At 42.3% G+C, this 20758-nt stretch overlaps 1 protein-coding gene across 9 annotated transcripts in view; it reads left to right on the top strand.

The window, feature by feature from the left end:
• The window catches only part of SYNE2 (spectrin repeat containing nuclear envelope protein 2), a 442988-nt gene that overhangs the window by 154474 nt on the left and 267756 nt on the right, over positions 1-20758 (top strand). For all 9 annotated transcript variants that reach the window (XM_021074160.1, XM_005660039.3, XM_021074116.1 and 6 more), the window contains 4 exons: positions 18207-18268; positions 19222-19317; positions 19403-19480; positions 19569-19661. In XM_021074160.1, coding sequence (XP_020929819.1) covers positions 18207-18268; positions 19222-19317; positions 19403-19480; positions 19569-19661 — 329 coding nt within the window. The remainder of the gene's footprint in view (positions 1-18206; positions 18269-19221; positions 19318-19402; positions 19481-19568; positions 19662-20758) is intronic.

Genomic DNA, 20758 nt, shown 5'->3' with positions numbered 1-20758 from the left:
CCTGTGGGAGACACACGATTTTCTGAGTTTGTGTATGTGTGCGTGGCAGGAGTGGGTGGAATTATGCAGAGCTTGAAGTAGTATATTAGGAAAAATAAAACTCAAAATAATTTCCCCTTGAAAATGGGGAAGTAAGAAGTAAATAGAAGAGTTTAATTTATAACCATTTGGTGGATTTAGTGTGTGATTCTGTACTCTGAAAATCAGAGGGTGTTCGAAATGTGCCTCTTCAAGAGATTGCTTCCCTCATCTGATGTCAGCATTGATTATGGTTTCTCGAAATGGCTCCATTTTTCTAAAACATTTAAGAGGGAAATTTGGTAAAAGGTAACTATTGTTCTCGATATGTATGAGAACTGAAGTTTGTAAGCCACCAGGTGTTCTTAGAGTCATGTAAAAATGGTAGATAAAAGGATGTAAATGATTTCTTAGAGCAAGGGAAAGTTTGACATTCTCAGTGTGTACATCTTTGGAGGAGAAACATGAACTTCTGCATGAATAATCTCTCCTGGTCATTCTTGGTCTATGAGACGACATGGGTTGAATTTGCATAGGAAGAAACTGTGGAAATGTAGCCACACACTTGCACTCTGCCTCTGGGGTGTAGTGGTGTGTGTGTGTGTGTGTGTGTGTCCCCCACTGTGGTCACACCTTGTTCTTTTCAGTAGTTACTGCATGGGGTCTTTTCAGTCGTTATTGCATGAGCAGTGAAATGTCACAAGATGAAGGGCACAAACAGCCCTTCTCAAATTGGAGGAACATGTAAGATCTTTCCAAGCATGGGTGTTGTTGACCTTGTCTTCAGTGAAAACGGTTATTAATAGTGGGCACAAGTTCTGCCATGGGTCTGCCTCAGTCTAAATGTTTACTCAGCAGGACTTCAGGGTGTTTGATTATTTTCAAAACAAAAGGTTTCAGAAGTACAGGTGGATTCAAACTTAACCGCTTCGTCACATAATTATGGTTTTTATGAATACCGGTGTATCTGTTCACTGATGCATTCATGCAACATATATTTCCTGAGACCCTACCTTTTCTCAGGCACTGTTTTGGGCTGAGAGGGTACAGAGGTGAACAACTACAGCAGGCTTCATATGCCCAAGATGCTTGTGTTTCAGGTAGAGAGACAAGGAATAATCAAGAAAAATAGCAAATATTACAAATGGATTTAGGCGATTCTTGCCCAGGTGTCTTTAGATGGGTGATCAGAGGAGGAGAGGACATGCAAGGAGCCATCAAGTAATGCAGTGGAGCTGCTGTGTAAAGAACTTGGGAACAGCATTCCAATCTGAGTCAGTGGCTCAAGGAAAAGCTTCAAATGTAAATAAACTTGGTGAATTTGTGGAGCAAAGGGAGCCTGGTGTGGCTGGATTGTGGCAGGCAAAGGATGGCATGACTGGTGTTGGATAACAAGGTGAGGCAGGGCTGTGGCAGGGGCAGGCAGGGGTTTGTCAGCTCTAAGCTGAGGTGTGTGGATGGGAAACCTTTGGAAATTTTGAATAAGGGAAGTGAGATGATCTGATTTACATTTTCCAAAAGATCTCTGCGGTTGCTGGGTGGAGAGGGGATTGTCTGGGAGCTGGAGGGGAAGCAGGAGGGCCAGTTAGGATGCTTATGATGTAACCCAGGTGAGACAGCATAGAACTGCCTGGTAGCAATGGGAGGAAGAACCATGGATTTTTTTTCAAAGGATATTTGTGAATATGGGGATGTGTAGGGTGAGTCAAAAGAGAAATTAAGGGTAATTTCTAAATTTTTGCCCTTGAACAATTGAGCAGTTTATTATGTAATTTATTGTAATGAAGATGACTGGTAGAGGAGTTCCCGTTGTGACTCAGTGGGTTAAGGGCCCAGCATTGCCTCTGTGAGGAGGTGGGTTCAATCCCTGGCCTCAGTCAGTGGGTTGGGGATCTGATGTTTTGGTGAGCTGTGGTGTAGGTCACAGATGCAACTTGGATCTGGTGTTGCAGTGGCTGTGGTGTTGATTCGACCCCTAGCCTGGGAACTTCCATATGCTGCAGATGTAGCTGTGAAAAAAAAAAAAAAGATCCCTGGTAGATAAACAAGTTTTAGGAGAAGTCAAGCACTTATTTTTGCCATGATAGATGATAGATATAAGATGTTTATTTGATATCCGTATGGAGACATCAGGTAGACGTTTGGAGATCAGGATTCAGAATTCTAGAGAAGGCGCAGATTTGGGAGCCATCAGCCTGTGGCTGGTATAATTTACATGTAAAGCCATGGACTGGATGAGATCACTTATGGAGGGTATATCCAGAGCAGGCGTTTTAGGTTTGCAGTGTTCAGAGGTGAAGCAGAAGAGGAGGAGCAAGCAAAGGCCATTGAGAAGGTGTAGCCAAGGCCATTGAAGGAAAACCAGGTGAGGGTGACGGCCTGGACACCCATAGATGATTGTGTTCCAAGGAGGGGGATGGTCAGTCGTGTTGAGTAGAGACATAGCCACAGCCCTGTGGAGTCAGTTGATGGCTCTGACACGATCCCTACCCTCAAGTGGTGGAGAGGGAGGCCTGAGAGGAGTGGGTTGAGGAGAGAAGGGGAAGTGAGGAAGTAGGGACAGTGACTTAACCAACCAGTGCTTTCAAGGAATTTTGCTGATTTCAGGTGCTGGCAGAAGGGAAATATAGGATTTTTTAAGGTAGGAGATACAACTCCATTACCTATCATGCTTTTCCTACGTATAGGTTCATTTATTCCAGGAGCCCTGTTCATTTATCTGTTCATTCATTATCCCACGAGTGATTTTAGATACCAGGGGTATATAAGCCACTGTGCTGAATGCAGGGGATAGCACATAGCATCTCTGTCCTCAAACGTATGATCTGATTATGGGGATACAGACAAGTCCGCATGATATACCCTCCATAAGTGATTTATACACTAATCACTTCCAAATCTTTACCTTCAGCCCCAGGCGTCTGTCTCCATAGCTTCATGTATGTTTATGCCCCTGTCTTCTAGGTCCCTCCACTGAGTCAAACTCAACATTTCCACAACTAAGCTCCACCTCTAACCAACTCCCTCCCCCACATTTTTTTCAGTGTTGTTCTGCATTTTTTTGTTCTGCATTTTTTTCAGTGAATGGTTTCCATCATCCATCATTTGCCCAAGAGTCATCTCTGATTCTTCCCTCTCCCTCACTTTCCCATGCCCAATCCATTAAAAAGCACTGCTAATTACCTCAATCAAGCTGAAAATAAAATTAAAAAGTTTAAAGCCCTGAAAACTGTGCCTATCAGATATCTGTGGATATGCATTTCCCTCCATTTCCTTTGGCAGCTCTGAGATCAGGACACTGTTCTCTCGCAGCTGGACTACCTTTCTCCACACTCGGTCCCATAAGGGCCCCCTGGCTGATTTCTAAATCACCAGTTCTGATAAGCACCTACTCAGAATCATTCAGTTGCTTCCCCTGGGTCTTAAGAAACATTCCAACCCCTATTTTGTTTACATGACCCTTTATAGCCTCATCTCTTCACAGACTCCTTCCAACCCTAAACCCTCAGCTTCGCTGCACACCCACATCCTTGAATAGGCCATATTCAGCCACTATTACGACTTTTACATGCTGTCACCATTGCCTGGAGCATTCTTTCCATCTTCAGCCAGCTCATCTGCTAACACATTTCCAGTCTAAGTTTGGAAATCACTTCATCCGGAAGCTCTCCCTGACCCCCACCTCTGGGTGAGGTGTCCCTACTCTGCTTCTGCAGCACCGTGGCACCCCCTCCTGCAGCACATCATGTGGACTTGTCTGTATCCCCATAATCAGATCATACGTTTGAGGACAGAGATGCTATGTGCTATCCCCTGCATTCAGCACAGTGGCTTATATACCCCTGGTATCTAAAATCACTCGTGGGATAATGAATGAACAGATAAATGAACAGGGCTCCTGGAATAAATGAACCTATACGTAGGAAAAGCATGATAGGTAATGGAGTTGTATCTCCTACCTTAAAAAATCCTATATTTCCCTTCTGCCAGCACCTGAAATCAGCAAAATTCCTTGAAAGCACTGGTTGGTTAAGTCACTGTCCCTACTTCCTCACTTCCCCTTCTCTCCTCAACCCACTCCTCTCAGGCCTCCCTCTCCACCACTTGAGGGTAGGGATCGTGTCAGAGCCATCAACTGACTCCACAGGGCTGTGGCTATGTCTCTACTCAACACGACTGACCATCCCCCTCCTTGGAACACAATCATCTATGGGTGTCCAGGCCGTCACCCTCACCTGGTTTTCCTTCAATGGCCTTGGCTACACCTTCTCAATGGCCTTTGCTTGCTCCTCCTCTTCTGCTTCACCTCTGAACACTGCAAACCTAAAACGCCTGCTCTGGATATACCCTCCATAAGTGATTTATACACTGGTTCCCCTGAAATAGATAAAAGAATTAGAAAAAGAGAAGAAGGGCCTAGGCAGAACATTCCAGAGGTAGAAAGAGCAAGACAAGCCCATAAGAGGACCTGGAAAGGGATGCCCAGAGAAGTGGGAAGAAAACCAGGTGAGTATGGTGACATGCAATCCTAAGAAAGAGAGTGTTTCAAGAAGGAGAGGGCAGGAAACAGTATCAGAAGGTTCAGGATATCTAAAAGGCTGGAGACGGGGTTTAACCATGGATATAAGTGGCCTTGCTGAGAATTAAGGGGAGTGGCTGCTAGCTCTTAGTAGGTTGAGAAGTGGGTGGTATGTAAGGAAGAGAAGACAGCCAGTGTAGACAATTCTCCTAATATGTTTGGGTTGGAAGGAGAGGAGAGAAATAGGGTGATAGCTAGAAGGGCCATGGATCTGGCATTTCAGCTGATTTTTAATTATACTGTGATGAACAGGGGTTTTGTGTAGGACACATCTGGACTTGAGTTTCTCCTCCACCACATGTGACATCTGGAGCACAGGGTCAGTGACATCGTAGACTTTCAGCGGATGCTTCTTGAATGGGTGACTAAAACTCCATCATCTTCTGGGAGCTCCAATTTTCTCATTTACAGAATGCCTGCGTGACCACTGGACTTTAATGAAATAGTGTCATTGTTTCTTACCCTTGAGTCCTGTGTATTCCTGGACAGGGCTTATTTTGGCAAAGCCTTCCGAGCCCCTCTGAGTCTGTCTTCGGATACCCATCTCTGCTCAAATAAACATTGAGTTACATTATCTTAAGGTCTCAGAGTTCAGGATTTCATCACTCTTTTTGTCAGGCCCTTCCTGTTCCTTTTTGTCGTCTCAAGAATAAGTCACACATGTAAACCAGTCTAATTACTTTAGAGAGATGATCTTCAGAGGGAGCTGTGCAAAGCCCTACACCAGTCTCTGGGGATTGAACCGTCTCTGCACTTGAACCGTGGCCCTGAGTGATGAGCCAGCGGGCAAAAGCATAAGGATCCTAGACTTGCAGTCGCAGCACAGGTCTCTTTAGTGCAGCCTTGCTCTTTTGCACCCAGAAGTTGCTTGGACTGTTGTGCCTGTGGATAGGGTGCAGGCTCACACCTTGATTTTCAGATGAGAAGTGCTCACAGTGTTCATGTGGTGAGTAGGAGGCCGTGAGGAATAAGAAATATGTGCTAAAAGAAATAAACTCCTTTCTTTGATTTATTCATTCCACAGATTTTTATTGAGCAACTCAGATGACTCAGAAGAGAGTGAGAAATAGGGGAGACAGATAGCACCTCAGATTCGAGGCATTTTGTCTCTATTGCGGGCTCATTTTCATGTGCTGGAAATACACGATTTGCCTCCTCAGAGGGCCAGGAGCTATGTTCCACCTGGCTGGAAACAAAAGCCTCAGTGTGAAGATCTCAGGTGTTTGCATAAGGGTGTGGTGGCCTCATGCAGCAACATGAACTTGCTGGATCCCACACACTAAGGCCCAAAGCAGAAATTCTTTGCTGTGTGTCATAGATTTTCCCAACAAAGTTCTCAACCCTCTGGGTTGACTGGGGAAAAACACCAACAGAGCCTTGCTTGCTCCCTGGCTTGCTTGCTCGCTCCTCCCCCAGACAAATAAACATTCACTCAAAAGATACTTTATCGGTATAGCCGTACGTCGTGAAACGCACAGCAGTAGGTGCTTGCCGGCCAAAGTGAGGAGCAAAATCAGAGCTGTCTGTGTCCACCTCCGTGCTCTCCTGGCTAACGAGGATGCAGGTGGTAGTCAAGTCAGCTCACAGATATTTGCTAGCAGTTTTTTGGAAACAGTTTTATTGAGATAGAATTCAAAGTGTGATTCATACTGTGCAACTCACCCATTTAAAGCGTACGCTTCAGTCATTTTAGCATGCTCACAGAATTGTGCAACCATCACATTTAATTTTAGAACATTTTTATCACCTCCCCATGCCAGGAAGGAAACCCTAATACACTTTTGCTCCAATTCTAAAACTTTCCGCCCCTCCCCATCCTTGGCCCCAGGTAACCACTGATATATTCTGGACATTTCATAGAAATGGAATCATATAATATGTGGTATTTTGTGGCTGGCTTCTTTCACTTAGCATAATGATTTTAACATTCATCCATGTTGTAGCTAATATTCATTTGTGTAGATCAAGCTTAATCTATGCCAAGGATTGGTGAACTTTTTTTGTAAAGGACCAGATGGTAAATATTTTAGCTTTGAGGTCCATGTGGTCTCTGTGGCAACTACTCAACTTGCAATTTTAGCATGAATGTCACTACAGACAACATGTGTACAAGTGAGTGTGTTGGTGTTCTGCAAAAACTTTATTTACAAAAATAGGTGGTGGGCTTGATTTGACTTTTGGATTCTCGGCTGACCATCAGTACAAGTACTTAATCCTCTGAACAACTCTGTGAAGTAGGTACTGTTATCCCTATTTTAAAAACGAGAAGACTGAGGCACACAGCTAGTAGGTGGCAGATATGGGGTTGAACTTAGCCTGGCTCTAGAGCCAGGGTTCTTAACCTTGTCAGTGGTGATAAGTTGAGGGCAGTGCTGAGGGGTGGGGGAAGATAGATTGACTTAGGTTTTCTTCGGATCCAACAACTGAGGGAGCCCCAAATGTAAGTAGGTGTTAAGCAGGTGAAGGGGGCAGGGCAGGGTGGTGCAGATGACCGTGGCAGGAGGGAAGAGAGCTTGCGCAGGCTCTGAAGGAAGGCAGCGTGGCTGGAGCCCTGGGCACAGGGAAGAGTGATGTGGGCAGATGCTCCGGGATGGACCGTTCAGGGTCCTGAGGCTGTTTTGCTTTTGGTCCTCAGAGCAGAGAGAAGTCATCAAAGGGTGGCTGTGGTCAGATTTACTGGCTGAAGTGGAGAATAGACTGAGGGGAGTGGAATAGACCTGGTTGGACCTGGAAGTGGTCCAGGCCAGAGCTGGTGGACAGGGGGCTGTGAGATGTGGAAAAAGAAGTGCATGCCTGACTTTGTGGAGGCAGATTTGTCAGGATAACTCAGGGCTGGTAACGGATGGTGGTGTCAGATTCATGAGGTGAAAACACAGACAAGGACAGGTTAGGGGAGAAGTAGGAGGAGGTGGTGTGGTGTGGTTTCAGTCCTGGGATGCTGAGTTTGACAGACAAGAGCTGTTTTTTCCGTAGTGGCAACGTATCGATTCTCCTGGGAGAAAATACTGTGAAGTAAAAGAATTTTACTGTGGTTGCATACTCTGCTTATGAGGTACTTTAGCGAGGACTCACCTTCTCAACTCTCTTTTCTGCTATAGCAAGTGAGATCTCAGTCTTGGTACTGTTTATCTTTCTCACTTTCTTATTTGTTTGGCTTATGGTTGGTTGCAAGAAAATGTTATAAATTGTCCCCCTGCTTTCTCTGTTAGTTAACAGTCTCCCCTTTGGTAGTTCAGTAACAGGCCTTTTCCTGTTTATAGTTAAGATATTTTAGGCTTGTCTTGTTGTGATTGAGCATGCTTGTGTGTTTTTATGCCTTACTTTGTTTCTTCATTGATTTCTGTTTGTTATCATCTCCATGAGAAACAGTAGAAGTGGCCTTATTATTTTTAGTTTCCTTTCTGTTGGATATCAGCTTGGTTATGGTTCTTTGGGATGGCTGTTGAAATGGACGGCTAAAATGTGTTGCATTATTGTCTGAGTTTAAATATCCTCACCATGTCTCTCCCAGCTAACAGGGAGTTGGGGCACTATTTCAGGGGACAGCAACAGGGTCACAGACATTTTCTTAGTGGAAGAAAGAAATTGCTGTGGGGTTTTTAAAACAAGGATTTAGGATAAGACATAGGCCTAGTAACTCTTGCCAGTAAATTCCTCTCCATGCAGTTAGAGTCTCAATACTTACTAAATGTTTCAATCAGCAAAATTTATTGAGTCCCTCTTTTCTACATGCCACTGAGGTAAGGGGAAGCAAATATACAAAAGCATAAAGGTTTAATTTTAAGGTTCCTACATTGAATAGGAGAGAAACCACATGCAGGTACATGACTGTAGTACATGAGCAGCAAGTGGTAATAACCAAAACATAGAAACAAACTGTTGGGTGATCATGTAGCTATCCTTCCTGTCTTTCTATAAAAATACAGATAGAATGATGATAAAACGTGCTACTTTGTAACTTGCTCTTTTTAATTTTTTTTTTTTTTTGCTTTTTTTTAGCACCGCTCCTGTGACATACGGATGTTCTCAGGCTAGGGGTCAAATCAGAGCTGCAGCTGCAGGCCTACACCACAGCCACAGCAACACAGGATCTGAGCTGTGTCTGTGACCTACACCACAGCTCACGGCAATGCCAGATCCTTAACTCACTGAGTGAGGCCAGGGATGGAACCTGCAACCTCATGGTTACTGGTCAGATTCGTTTCTGCTGTGCCATGATGGGAGCTCTGTAACTTGCTCTTTTTCACCCAAGAGTATACCCACATTGGCACATATGTATCTACTTTGTTCTTTTCACTAGCTAGATGTAATCTACCTTTGTGGCAACATGGAAGATTTATAGTCTCCTTTTAAAAAATTTCTTATGGGGAGTTCCAATTCTGGTGCAGTGGAAATGACTAATATCCATGAGGATGCGGGTTTGATCCCTGGCCTCTATCAGTGGGTTGAGGATCCAGTGTTGCCGTGAGCTTTGGTTTAGGTTGCAGATGTGGATGGATCTAGCATTGCTGTGGCTGTGGTGTAGGCTGGCAGCTGTAGCTCTGATTCAACTCCTAGCCTGGGAAGGTCCATATGCTGTGGGTGCAGCCCTAAAAAAGCAAAAAAAAAAAAAAATTATGGTTTAGAATGGATAAATAATAAGGTCCTAATGTATCACACAGGGAACTATATCCAATCTCCTGGAATAGACCACATGATGGAAAATAATATAAAAAAAGAAAGCTGTGTATATATGGACACACATATGTATATGACTGAGTCACTTTGCTGTGCAGCAGAAATTGGCACAACTTTAATAAAAAAAATCTTACATTTAATAGATGCTTTTAAACTTTAGTGTACTTAAACTCTGCTTTTTAAATTATCATCTTAAAAGGTAGAACTATATCATGCGTATTAATTTAATTTACAAACATGCATTCATTTGACAAATACAGACTGAGTGCCTTCTACTTGTGAAATGTTATTCTAGGAGCTTAGGGGCCACCCAAACAAATTTTTTCCCTTTAAAATTTATGTTCTTTGCCTGATTAATCTAGAAAGATGAACAGGGAATTGTTAATTAATGTAGTCTCTGAGGAAGAAAAATGGGGAGTTTGGGGAAAGTTAAGATTTTTTTCTTTTCTTTGCCTTTTTTAGGGCTGCATGTGTGGCATATGGAAGTTCCCAGGCTAGTTACTGAATTGGAGCTACAGCTGCCAGTCTACACCACAGCCACAGCAACATCAGATCAAGCTTCATATGTGACCTGTTTCACAGCTCACAGCAACACCGGATCCTTAACCCACTGAGCAAGGCCAGGGATCGAACCTGCATCCTCGTGGATACTTACTGGCTGAGCCACAATGGAAACTCCAAGGTTAACTTTAATTCTATTAATGTTGGGAAAAAAAGTTTTATTAAGATTATATAATACTCTATAACAGTAATAATGAAAAGAAAATATCCAACAAAGTATATATGGTAGGCCAGAGCCAGAAGAGATTGTTTTTTTCTTTCACAAAGGAGGCAAATCGAACAGGATGCAACATTTATTTTTTTTTTTTTTAGGGCTGAACCCAGCGCATATGGAGATTCCCGGGCTGGGATCAAATCAGAGCTGCAGCTGCCAGCCTACGCCACAGCCACAGCAATACCAGAGCTGCATCTGTGACCACAGCTCTCGGCAACACCAGATCCTTAACCCACTGAGCGAGGCCAGAGTTCGAATGTGTGTCCTCATGGATCCCAGTCAGATTCGTTTCCACTGAGCCAAGATAGGAACACCAGAATGCATCTTATTTTAAAAAATGTCTATTATGTGCCCGTCTGGTGCATTGTGCTGATGCTGGGGTTTCTGAGAGTGCAGAGGGATACGGGAGGATTGACTGGTCCAGAGGGTACACAGTGCAGAGCATGGCCACTCAGAGAAAAGTGCAAGTTCTAGTTTGGCTAGAGAAGTAGAATATGAGTGGAGAAATCACGGGAGATGAGTCAGGAAAAAGTCGACTGGAGTCAAACTATGAATGACCTAGAATGTTAGGCTAAGAATTTATAATTTATTCATTAAGGGATTAGAGAGTGATCAGAAGATTTTAATGAGGAGAGCGAAAAATCCCTATAATCTGGAGCTGGGGGCAGTAAACCTGTTATCGATAACCCAGCAGTAGAAAGGGAAGGAGGGAAGATCCTGCTTGAAGAAGGTTGCACAGCTTCCTGAGTGGGCACATGCAGTAGGGAACATTACTGGAGAAGCCATGTTGTAATAATGCATTGCTCTGTTTTTAAGTGAAGGTGTAATTTAGGGGTTCCCATGCCTGAGTAACCCTTTTTGAGCCCTTACTGCGGTGGTGGGGAAGACAGCTAAGGTCAACATTTCAGGTGAACTTTGTGAAACTGAACCTTGTTGAGACCCAACAGCCATGGTAGTTTTATAATGAGCTTTATAAAGAACTTACTATCTATCCTCTTTAATTGAGCTTAACTCAGTTTGTTTTCATTAAAGTTCCCTTCCAGCTGAGGATGTGAGTTGCCAGCTCACAAAAGAGAGTTTGAATAAGAAAAACCTCAGGGGTTAAATGTATTTTTATGTGAATGACACCGAGAGAAAAATCTTTTCCTTCTTCACCTTTCTTAAATTTAGGCAGATATTTTCTAAGAATGATAATCAGGGCTACCAATATAGATCTGAATGAAATTCACTGGCTACATTTTCCTGCATTTATTTGTTATTTCATTTTTATTATTAGATATATTTATTTAATATAGCTTCCTGTATATATTTATTATATGCCTTAAAAAATCAGGATACAAAATTTCTCCTTCTCAATTCCTTGGCATTTTAAGAAAGTCATTATTAAGATAGCTTTTATTATTCTCTTTCTATTTTTGTCTTTTTTTGATAACATTTGCTGATCAAAAGGTCCTATTCTCTTCATGCCATTTTGAGAAGAGTTTCATTATTTTATTAGAAAGTTACTCTGAAAATTAAAAAATAAAACCCAATATAAAAAAAAAAAAACTCACCCACTCAAATTAAGTTGCTTTAAAGCACGGGGCTCTCAATTATTTTTTCCTCAATGGGTCGGCCTTTGAAAAGAACAAAAGATTACTTATCCTGCCTTAGGGTGAACTCTTTGGCTCTGTTTCCTGTTGAATTAAGACCACTTTTCAGGGATAGCACAGTCTGAAAATGTGAGAAAAGATTGTCAGGGGAATAAATGAAATGACATAGACAAAACCATTTAATTGAGGGGCTAGAAATGTGTTTCATTGTACCTGAGACATCTTTGTTTGCTGTTAGCAAAAGCTTCCTTGTTGCTTTTGAAGGATTCTGATTGCCAGGAAGACCAGGTGTTCTGTAAGTTTGGACAATGGTTAGTTAAAAGCTATGAAGTTTCTTTTTTAAAACATTTGCTAACAAGGGAGTGGGGGATTTGGGTGGATTTATTCTGACTGCTCCTCTTATTGTTTTTCCCTTGTTTCTATTAGATTTTGATCAAATTAGGACCGGGATAGTGCAAGGTTTTCACTGGAAAGTTTTGATTAGTTAAAATGTATGTGTCTGTCCCTGTGAGGGGGACAACCTCAAATCATATTTGCTGTGTGAGTGTGGAGTGTCCAGTTAGAGACCCAATGTATTGCCTGTTTTCTCAGACTTGAAAAGGCCAGAGTCCTCAGTTTGCTCAGGACCAAGGCCCCATTGGTCCAAAACCACATGGAAATGATCATGTGGTCCCCTCATCTTTCTTGCACATGGTTCAGAATGGCTGAGGTTTCCAGGTGGACTGGGATCCTCTGACTCCTAAGGCACACAATGCTCCTGCTCTTTTACACTCCTTTTTGTGCCAGCATGTCACCCCCTCTCTGGTTATTTCTTTCTCCTACTGTAGCGACCCTAAAGTTAGTGCAGACTCTTCTTTTCTGGATCTGGTAGTAATTCTGGTTAGTTTCTGCTTTCTACTTTATCACCTAGGGGGGAAAAAGCCCCTTAGTGCTTTAAAGAAAAGGAAGAGAGTCCTCTTTTTGTTGTTGTTTGCTTTTTGTTTTGAATTTCTGCTTCATTGTTGTAATAATGAATAAGTCCCCACTTTTACACATGGCCTTGATTAATGTACTTTGCGTGCACGTGACTTGATCCTAGAATCATAAAACCTTGTTATGTAGTTTTTTCTATTGAGAAACTAAAGTTAGCCTTCAACATATTTTTTGGTAACATGTTTAAAATCTATTGTCTTATCATCTACTGATACTAGGTAGACAAACACTGAAAATGTAGCTCAAAGATTCCAGAAGGTTTAGTGATGTTTCAAATTATAGGACAAAATCACTGTTCTTTATAATTCTTTTAAGTGGAATTTGTATAAAACAGAAATAGTTCTCAAAAGCGTAAGCTATCTGGTTGACTTGTCAGAACTCAATTCAGTTCGGCTGACACTTATTGAGCACCTTTTACTGTGTAAAATCATTGGGCTATTACTAATTTAAGCTGGTAATACAGAAAAAAATGAAATGGATTAAAGAAATTAAAGAAAAAAATCTGATGAGGTTAAGTGCATCTTTAATCTCTAATCAGTAAACACCCAAAAATTCCATGTACTCAGATTCTCTTCATTTTCTTTCTTTCTTCCTTCCTTCCTTTCTTTTTGCTTTTTTTAGGGCTGCACCTGCAGCACATGCAAGTTCCCAGGCTAGGGATCTAATAGGAGCTGCAGCTGCCGACCTACACCACAGCAACACGAGATCCAAGCTGAGTCTGTGACCTACACCACAGTTCTCAGCAATGCCAGATTCTTAAGCCACTGAGTGAGGCCAGGGATTGAACCCGCATCCTCATGGATACTAGTCGGATACGTTTCCAGTGAGCCACAATGGGCACCCCAAGATTCTCTTCATTTTCTCAATGTGAATTCCCATCAGATTAAAAGATTTTCAAGAACTGAAAAGACGCCATGCCAACAATTTCAGTTCTGCCGTGTTAGGGATTAATAAGGGAGAATGGGAAAAGTCAAATGGAAAAATGAATTAGAAGATAAAACAGACAAGGTTTTTTTTTTTTTTTTTTTTTTTTTTTTGGTTTTTTAGGGCTGAACCTGCGGCACATGGAGGTTCCCAGGCTAGGGGTTGAATCGGAGCTGTAGCCGGTGGCCTATGTCACAGCCACAGCAATGTGAGATCGGAGCCGCATTTTCGACCTACACCACAGCTCACGGCAATGCCAAATCCTTAACCTGCCGAGCGAGGCTAGGGATCGACCCTCAACCTCATGGTTCCTAGTTGGATTTGTTAACCACTGAGCCACAACGGGAACTCTGAGAACAGACAAGTTTTAAAAGAAGGAATGTAAACATATAAAGGTAGATTTGGCCTTCTCAGTATAGTAAATAAAATATAACAGTAATAATAATTAGCAAAATTATTGTTATTCCTACTGTTATAGGAAGTATTTATTTAGAGCCTACTCTGGGCCAGACTCTTCTAGGCCCTGGAATATATCATAGATGAAGCATCTTGCTTGTGTGGTGCTTCCATTCTATTGGGAGGAGAGCAAGCCATTAAATAATAAATCTGCTATATATATATAGTGTTAAAGGTGATGAATACTATAGAAAAAATCAAGCAGGACGAGAGTGAAAATGGGGTCGTTACATTGTTAAATAGGATGGTCTGGATAGACCTTACAGCTGGTGCCACTGGAGCCAAGCTCTGGAGGTAAGCGAGTTACCTGCCTTAGGAGCCTTCCTGGAGGAAAGGACACCTGGTGCAAAGCCCTGAGGTGGGGAATGTGTCTGCATTGTCTGAAAAAATCATGGAGGCCAGAGTGGTTGGAATGGGGAATGAGCAAGGGGAAGATGGTGAGGTGGGGCTGGGGGCAGATGGTGTGGGACTTAGAGCCACTTTAAGGGGTGAAGTTAGGAGCCTTGCAGGGCCTGAGCAAAGGGGTTTCCTCAATCTCAGCTAACATTGTAGCAGAACCACTCTTGCTTCTGTGTTGAGAATGTACCTGGAGGGCAAGGGTGGAAGGAGACCTGTTAGGAATAAATTGCTCTAATCCAGGTGCGGTGGAGGTTCCTGAACCAGGGCAGTGAGTGGAGGTGCTGAGAAGTGGTTGTATCCTGAATTTATTTTGAAGGTGGACCTGGGAGGATTTCCTGAGGCATTGTATTTTGTGTGAGAGAAGGAGACCAGCCCATGTGTGATGTAGGAGGAAAATGGAGAGTGTTGGGGCCTGGAAGCAGGAGCAGAGCGATCATCTGTATCAAATGCTACTGATGGCTCCTGAAAGATGAAGAGTGAGAATCCATTGTTGGTTTTAGTGGCGGAGGGGGGCAGTCATGGACGGACCTCGGTTCGGGTAACCTTGATGAGAAGGCAGTTTGGGTGGAATGGTGAGGGCCTGATGGGTGTGGGTTCAGTTAAGAGAGAAGGAGGAAGGGACCTAGAGACAGTGAACACAGACAGCTCTGTCCAAGGAGTTTTGCCACAATAGGCAGCAGACAAAGGAAACTGTACCTGATGGGGAGATGCAGTCAAAGAGGATTGCTGGTGTTTTGATTTTAATCGATTTACAATGTTGTGTTAGTTTTGGGTACACAACAAAGTGATTCTGTTATATACGTGTGTGTGTGTGTGTATAAATTCCTTTTCAGATTCTTTGCCTCTATGGGTTATTACAAAATATTGAATAGAGTTAGTTCCCTATGCTATATAGTAGGTCCTTGTTTATTTTAGTACTGTGTATCTATTAATCCCAAACTTGTAATTTGTCTCTCCCCCCCTTTCCCCTTTAGTAACTACAAGTTTGTTTTTTATGTCTGAAGGTCTATTTCGGTTTTGTAAGTTCATTTGTGTCTTTTTTTAGATTCCACGTATAAGTGATATCATATGGTATTTGTCTTTGTCTGGCTTAATTCACTTAGTATGATGATCTATGGGTCCATCTATGTTGCTGCAAATGGCATTATTTCATTCTTTTTTTCTGGCTGAATAACATTTCATTGTGTGTGTGTGTGTGTGTGTGTGTGTGTGTGTGTATCACATCTTTATCCATTCACCTATTGACGGACATTTATTTAGGTGGCTTCTACATCTTGGCTATTGTAAATAGTGCTGGTATGAACATTGGAGTGCATGTGTCTTTTCAAATTATGGTTTTTGCCCAATATATACCCAGGAGTGGGATGAATAACACTACTTCAAGTTTTTTAAGGAAACTGTATATTGTTTTCCATTGCGGCTGCACAATTTACATTGCCACCAGCAATGTGGGAAGGTTTCCTTTTTGTTTGTTTGTTTTTAGATGGGTGAATGAATTAACAGCATGGATCAATACTGATGGGAATGGTCCAAGAGAGGGGTGGGAAAAGAGGAGATACAGGAGCAAAAGGAACAAAATATCCTTGAGTAGCTTCAGAGATGAGATCTGGTGAATGAGTAAAGGAAGGGATTGGCTTCGGGTCTGAGCAGAGCTGGCTCACACATGTTGACAGGCTGGAGGCACACTTTGATAGGTTGTTAGACAAGGGAGCAGATGATTCCGTAAGCGTCCCCAGGGAAGCAAAGTCTCAGCTGAGAGTGAGGGTGGGAGAGGAGGTTTGAGAAAGAAGAAGAAGATTTGAAATTGCTGTTAGGGGAACTTGAGTAGTATGACTGCCAGGCAGTATTGAGGGCCCACTTGGGGGTCATGATGAGTCCAGCCAGCACAGTTATAGGTTTTCTTCCAGCCACACTGAGCAGCAGGTGCGCAGGTATGAGTGAGCAGAGAGCAGTGATGAGGCATGAACAACAGAATGAGAGGCCCAAAGGAGTGTCTGTAATAACTGATGGTCGAATTTACAGTGGGTAAGGATGAAAGCAAGGAGAACAAGGGGGCGAGGAACAGTATAAAGCTGGCAGAATCAATGGCTTGGCATTGCTGATGGGCTCCAAGGATTGTTGGAATTGAGACACTAGTGAGAACTGACTGAAAAGATAAAGGATGATGCTCAGAGATGGGGATGCATGAACTGGAGTTTATGAGGAGATGTAGTTACTGGTGATGAGGTCAAGGTATAACCATGACAGTGAGTAGTTCAGGCAGGGCAGAAGACGTGTCTGTTGGAGAAAAATTCAGGAGGTAAAGAGGCCAGAAGGTTGGAAGGTTCATCAGTGTGCATTTTTGATATTGCTAAGAATCAGGAGTGTATTTGAGAGAGAGCAGAAAGGCCAAGAGGGTTGTGAGGGGATTTTGTTGATGGTGTACTATGGATTTCAGCATCGGTCAGGGGTTTCAGGAGTTAAGGAGAAGTGGGAGATGAGAAAAATTTGGGGATGTGCATGGTCTTATGGAAATTAGAGTGGGAGAACTGAGGGAACCTGAGTATGAGTGAATGTGTGTGTGTGTGTGTGTGTGTGTGTGTGTGTGTGTGTGTGTGTTTAGGACATAAGCAGGGATGAAGGCATAGAGAGACGCAATCTGATAAGCTCACAGTAGATGGTGGTGTCAAGGCTGTGAGGTGTCATGTTAGGCATGGTTCGGGGTGTGTGTTTCGGCTTGCTCTCAGCCCTGTCCGGTGGAATGTAGAGATCTGGGGAAATGGAAAGACAGTCGCTGAGTGCAGTGTCACCCCTGGCCTCAGGGTTGAGCATGTCTGTGGCAGCTGAGGGGTGGAAGGCAGGGGAAGCCTGGTGTCTGGGGCTCTCTCCTGCCCTGGGAAGGAAGGCATCCCCCAACCCCAAGTAGTCTGATTGTTCTCTGGTCTCCTGCCTGCTTAGTAAGAGTGACAGCCAGCACTTCTCCTGTGTTGGCTCAGTGTCAGGGTCTGTTCACTTTAAGTGCATCAGTAACGGTCTCTAGAGGTTAGTGCCCCTTACCTTATTTCATGACGAACCTGCTCCACGTCACACAGCTCCTCAGTAGCAGAGGCAACATTTGAACCCAGGTCTCTCTGACTCTCATTGCAGCTAATTTACAGTTAATTCACTGCCAATATATTCTCTGTAATAAATACTCATGATAAATGTCAAGACTAAACTGACATGATTTTATGAGCCTTGTAAAATGTTTTCAGATGTTCTGGGTTTATCTTAAATACCACGTGGTGTTGGCTTGGACTGCAAATTCTTTGGATTAGGAAGTCTTTTTCTCCCTCACAAGTCCTTGTATAGCACTATCAAGGCCATGTGGGGACTGAATTCTTTTGTTTGTAAAAAGTATTAAAAACCATTATCTCTTGCCACTAACCTGTAGCTTTAAGAAATATCTCACATGGAGTTCCCACTGTGGTGCAGTGGGTTAAGAACCTGACTGCAGCAGCTTGGGTCTCTGCAGAGGAACCTACCTTGATCTCTCGCTGGCAGCACAGTGGGTTAAAGGTTGCAGCTGTGGCTGGGATTCAGTCTCTGTCCTGGGAACTTTTATAGGCCATGTATGTGGCCATAAAAAATTAATTGAAAAAAAAATCTCATATTAACATACTATTTCCAAAACATTTCTTGGACAAACATCTGAAATGTACATGAAGTCCTTGAAAATTTATAAGATTGTGAAACATGCACACACACCCAGAGTGACAGACCTTTGAAGCTTTGATTTGTTCAAACAGTTTCTGAGGCTTTGCATTTTATAATTGCTGTTGTCTTTTTAAAATAGCTGAACAGGAAGACACCCAGAAGAAAACCTTCACCTGCTGGATAAACTCACAGTTGGCAAAGGTGAGAAAAAAGAGAGCAAATCAAACTGTAAATATATTTCAGTGATTCCTCCTGCTCCGTCGGTTTGGGTTCCCCCCACATGGCCCTGGTGACGTGTAAAAGGTTGAAAGAATGTGCTCAATGTCACTGTCTTATTTCGATGTATTTATTACTCTTTCCCAACACAAAAAGGAGGCACTTTTTTGTTAAGGATATGGGAGACAGTGCCATAAAAATATTTAAGGCAGCAACATCACTTTTATCAAATGAAATTGTATTGTCATATATACTGAGTATTGTATTAGACGGTGTGGTAGGTTCTTCAGATGTACTGACCATCCATTACCTTTCAGTGACATCACAACATCCCATGAGATAGGTAGTACTGTTCCTGTTTAAAGAACAAGGAAACTAAGGTACAGAGAAGGTGAGTGACTTCTCTGAGGTCACACAGCTTATAAGTGATAGTGCTGGGATCCAAACCCAGGCAGTCTGGACCCAGAGGCCTTGATCTTAATCTCTGTGCCATCCTGCCTCTCAGCTATGCCAGTTGCCTGGAATAACCTAGATACAACATAAAACAGCCTCTTCTTACAGGCTATCTGTCCCAGCACAATGCTCGGAATTCATAAACAGGTTCCTCCGGAAATGTAATCACCTCCCCAAATGGTTTGTTCACTATTGGCTGATTCTGAATGGTTTGAAAGCCGCTTCTCCTGCACAGGTTTTAAACTCTCAGTGAAAACTCAAAGTGTGTTGTGTTACTGGAAATTTGTTGTGAAATAGCCTGAGTTCCCTCCTTTCCTTATCCTGGTCTGATATGGAACTTGTGTGTTCTCTATCATTCTGTTAATTAAGAAGAAAATCACTATCGAATCTTAGCTTTTGCAAAAACACAGAAGCACAGTTCTGAGAGTCTTAAAGTGTTTTTGGATCAACGTTTCAGTGCTGACTTTTCTTGTGACCTTTTGCAGCACGATCCTCCTTCAGTTATATCAGACCTGTTCACAGACATTAAAAAGGGGCACGTCCTCCTGGACCTGCTTGAAGTACTCTCGGGAGAACAGTTGGTAAGCTTTTAAAACAACATCAGAAAGTTTTGTGGGTTTAAAAAACTCATATTTCTGAGTAATACATTTTGCTTGAATTTGACAGCCTCGAGATAAAGGATCTAATACATTCCAGTGTCGGATCAATATAGAACATGCCCTGACATTCCTAAAAAACCGATCAGTGAGTATGAAATTCACATGAAAATTCATTGGGAAGATAAGTGCTAGGAAATATTTTCTCCTTCTGACCTGCATGTCTTCTTTTCCAGATCAAGCTAATAAATATTCACGTTACTGATATTATAGATGGAAATCCATCCATTATTCTTGGCCTGATCTGGACAATTATACTGCACTTTCATGTAAGTAGTCTAATGGCAGAAAAATTATTTCTGTTCTAATTACCACAGTATGAAATAAGTGTAATTCAATAATTGTGACTTGATGCTAGAGCTTCTTCCAGAAATAAGACCCTCTGGAAATCTTGTTAGGTGGAAAATATATAGCAGATCTTTTGCCACTTGTATTATTCTTGAATTGAAAATTGGATGCTGAATTATCATGATATCCTGAACTATCCATGGTCTTAGTACCAGTCAGAATAGAACCTGCTGTGGTAAAATTTTTATTGTTAATTTACTCTGGCAGAAGAGAGAATAGGAAGCTTCTGGAGTAAAAAAAATTTTTTTTTTTTTTTTTTGGTCTCACCAGTGGCATGTGGAAATTTCTGGGCCAGGGATTGAACCCGAGTCATAGCAGCGACCTAAGCTGCTGAAGTGACAACACTGGATCCTTAACCTGCTGCACCACAAGAAATTCCTGAAGTAGCTTCTTGAAAATGAACCCACTAAACTTTGTCAAATCTCCCTATTTTTGAGGCCCCTTGTCTAATAATCCTAGAACCTCCAGTTCGCTGTCTCTATGAGGACGCTGTCTCTGTGAGGATGCAGGTGGCCTAACTCAGTGGGTTAAGGATCCTGTGTTACCATGAGCTGTAGTGTAGGTCACAGATGAGGCTTGGATCCTGCATTGCTGTGGCTGTGGTATAGGCCTGCAGCTGCAGCTCTAATTTGACCCCTGGCCTGGGAACTTCCATATGCTGCAGGTGTGGTTCTAAAAAGAAAAAAATAACATTATATGGGAAACACATGCTTATTTTAGAAAAATAAGAAAATAACTAATTTGTATAAAATTTCAAACATGCAAAATAAGATTATATTATTTCTGTTAATATAGTGTACCCTATTTGTAGTTATTGTAGAGTAATATGCATGATGAAAACTTAATTTAGGATTTTGGCTTTTTCCTCTGGGAAAGGAGGAATGGAATTGAAGAGGGAAAGACAAAAGGTTCAAACACTATTTGTTTTATTTTTTAAAAAATTATGAACCAAATGTCAAATGTTAAAATTTGATAATTCATAGGCATTTATTATATTTATTCATACTTTTCAAGGAAT

The sequence above is a fragment of the Sus scrofa genome, chromosome 1, assembly GCF_000003025.6.
Source record: "Sus scrofa isolate TJ Tabasco breed Duroc chromosome 1, Sscrofa11.1, whole genome shotgun sequence".
NCBI lineage: Eukaryota > Metazoa > Chordata > Mammalia > Artiodactyla > Suidae > Sus > Sus scrofa.
Note: the sequence above shows the minus strand (reverse complement) of the source record. Positions and strands in the feature narration are given on the sequence as shown.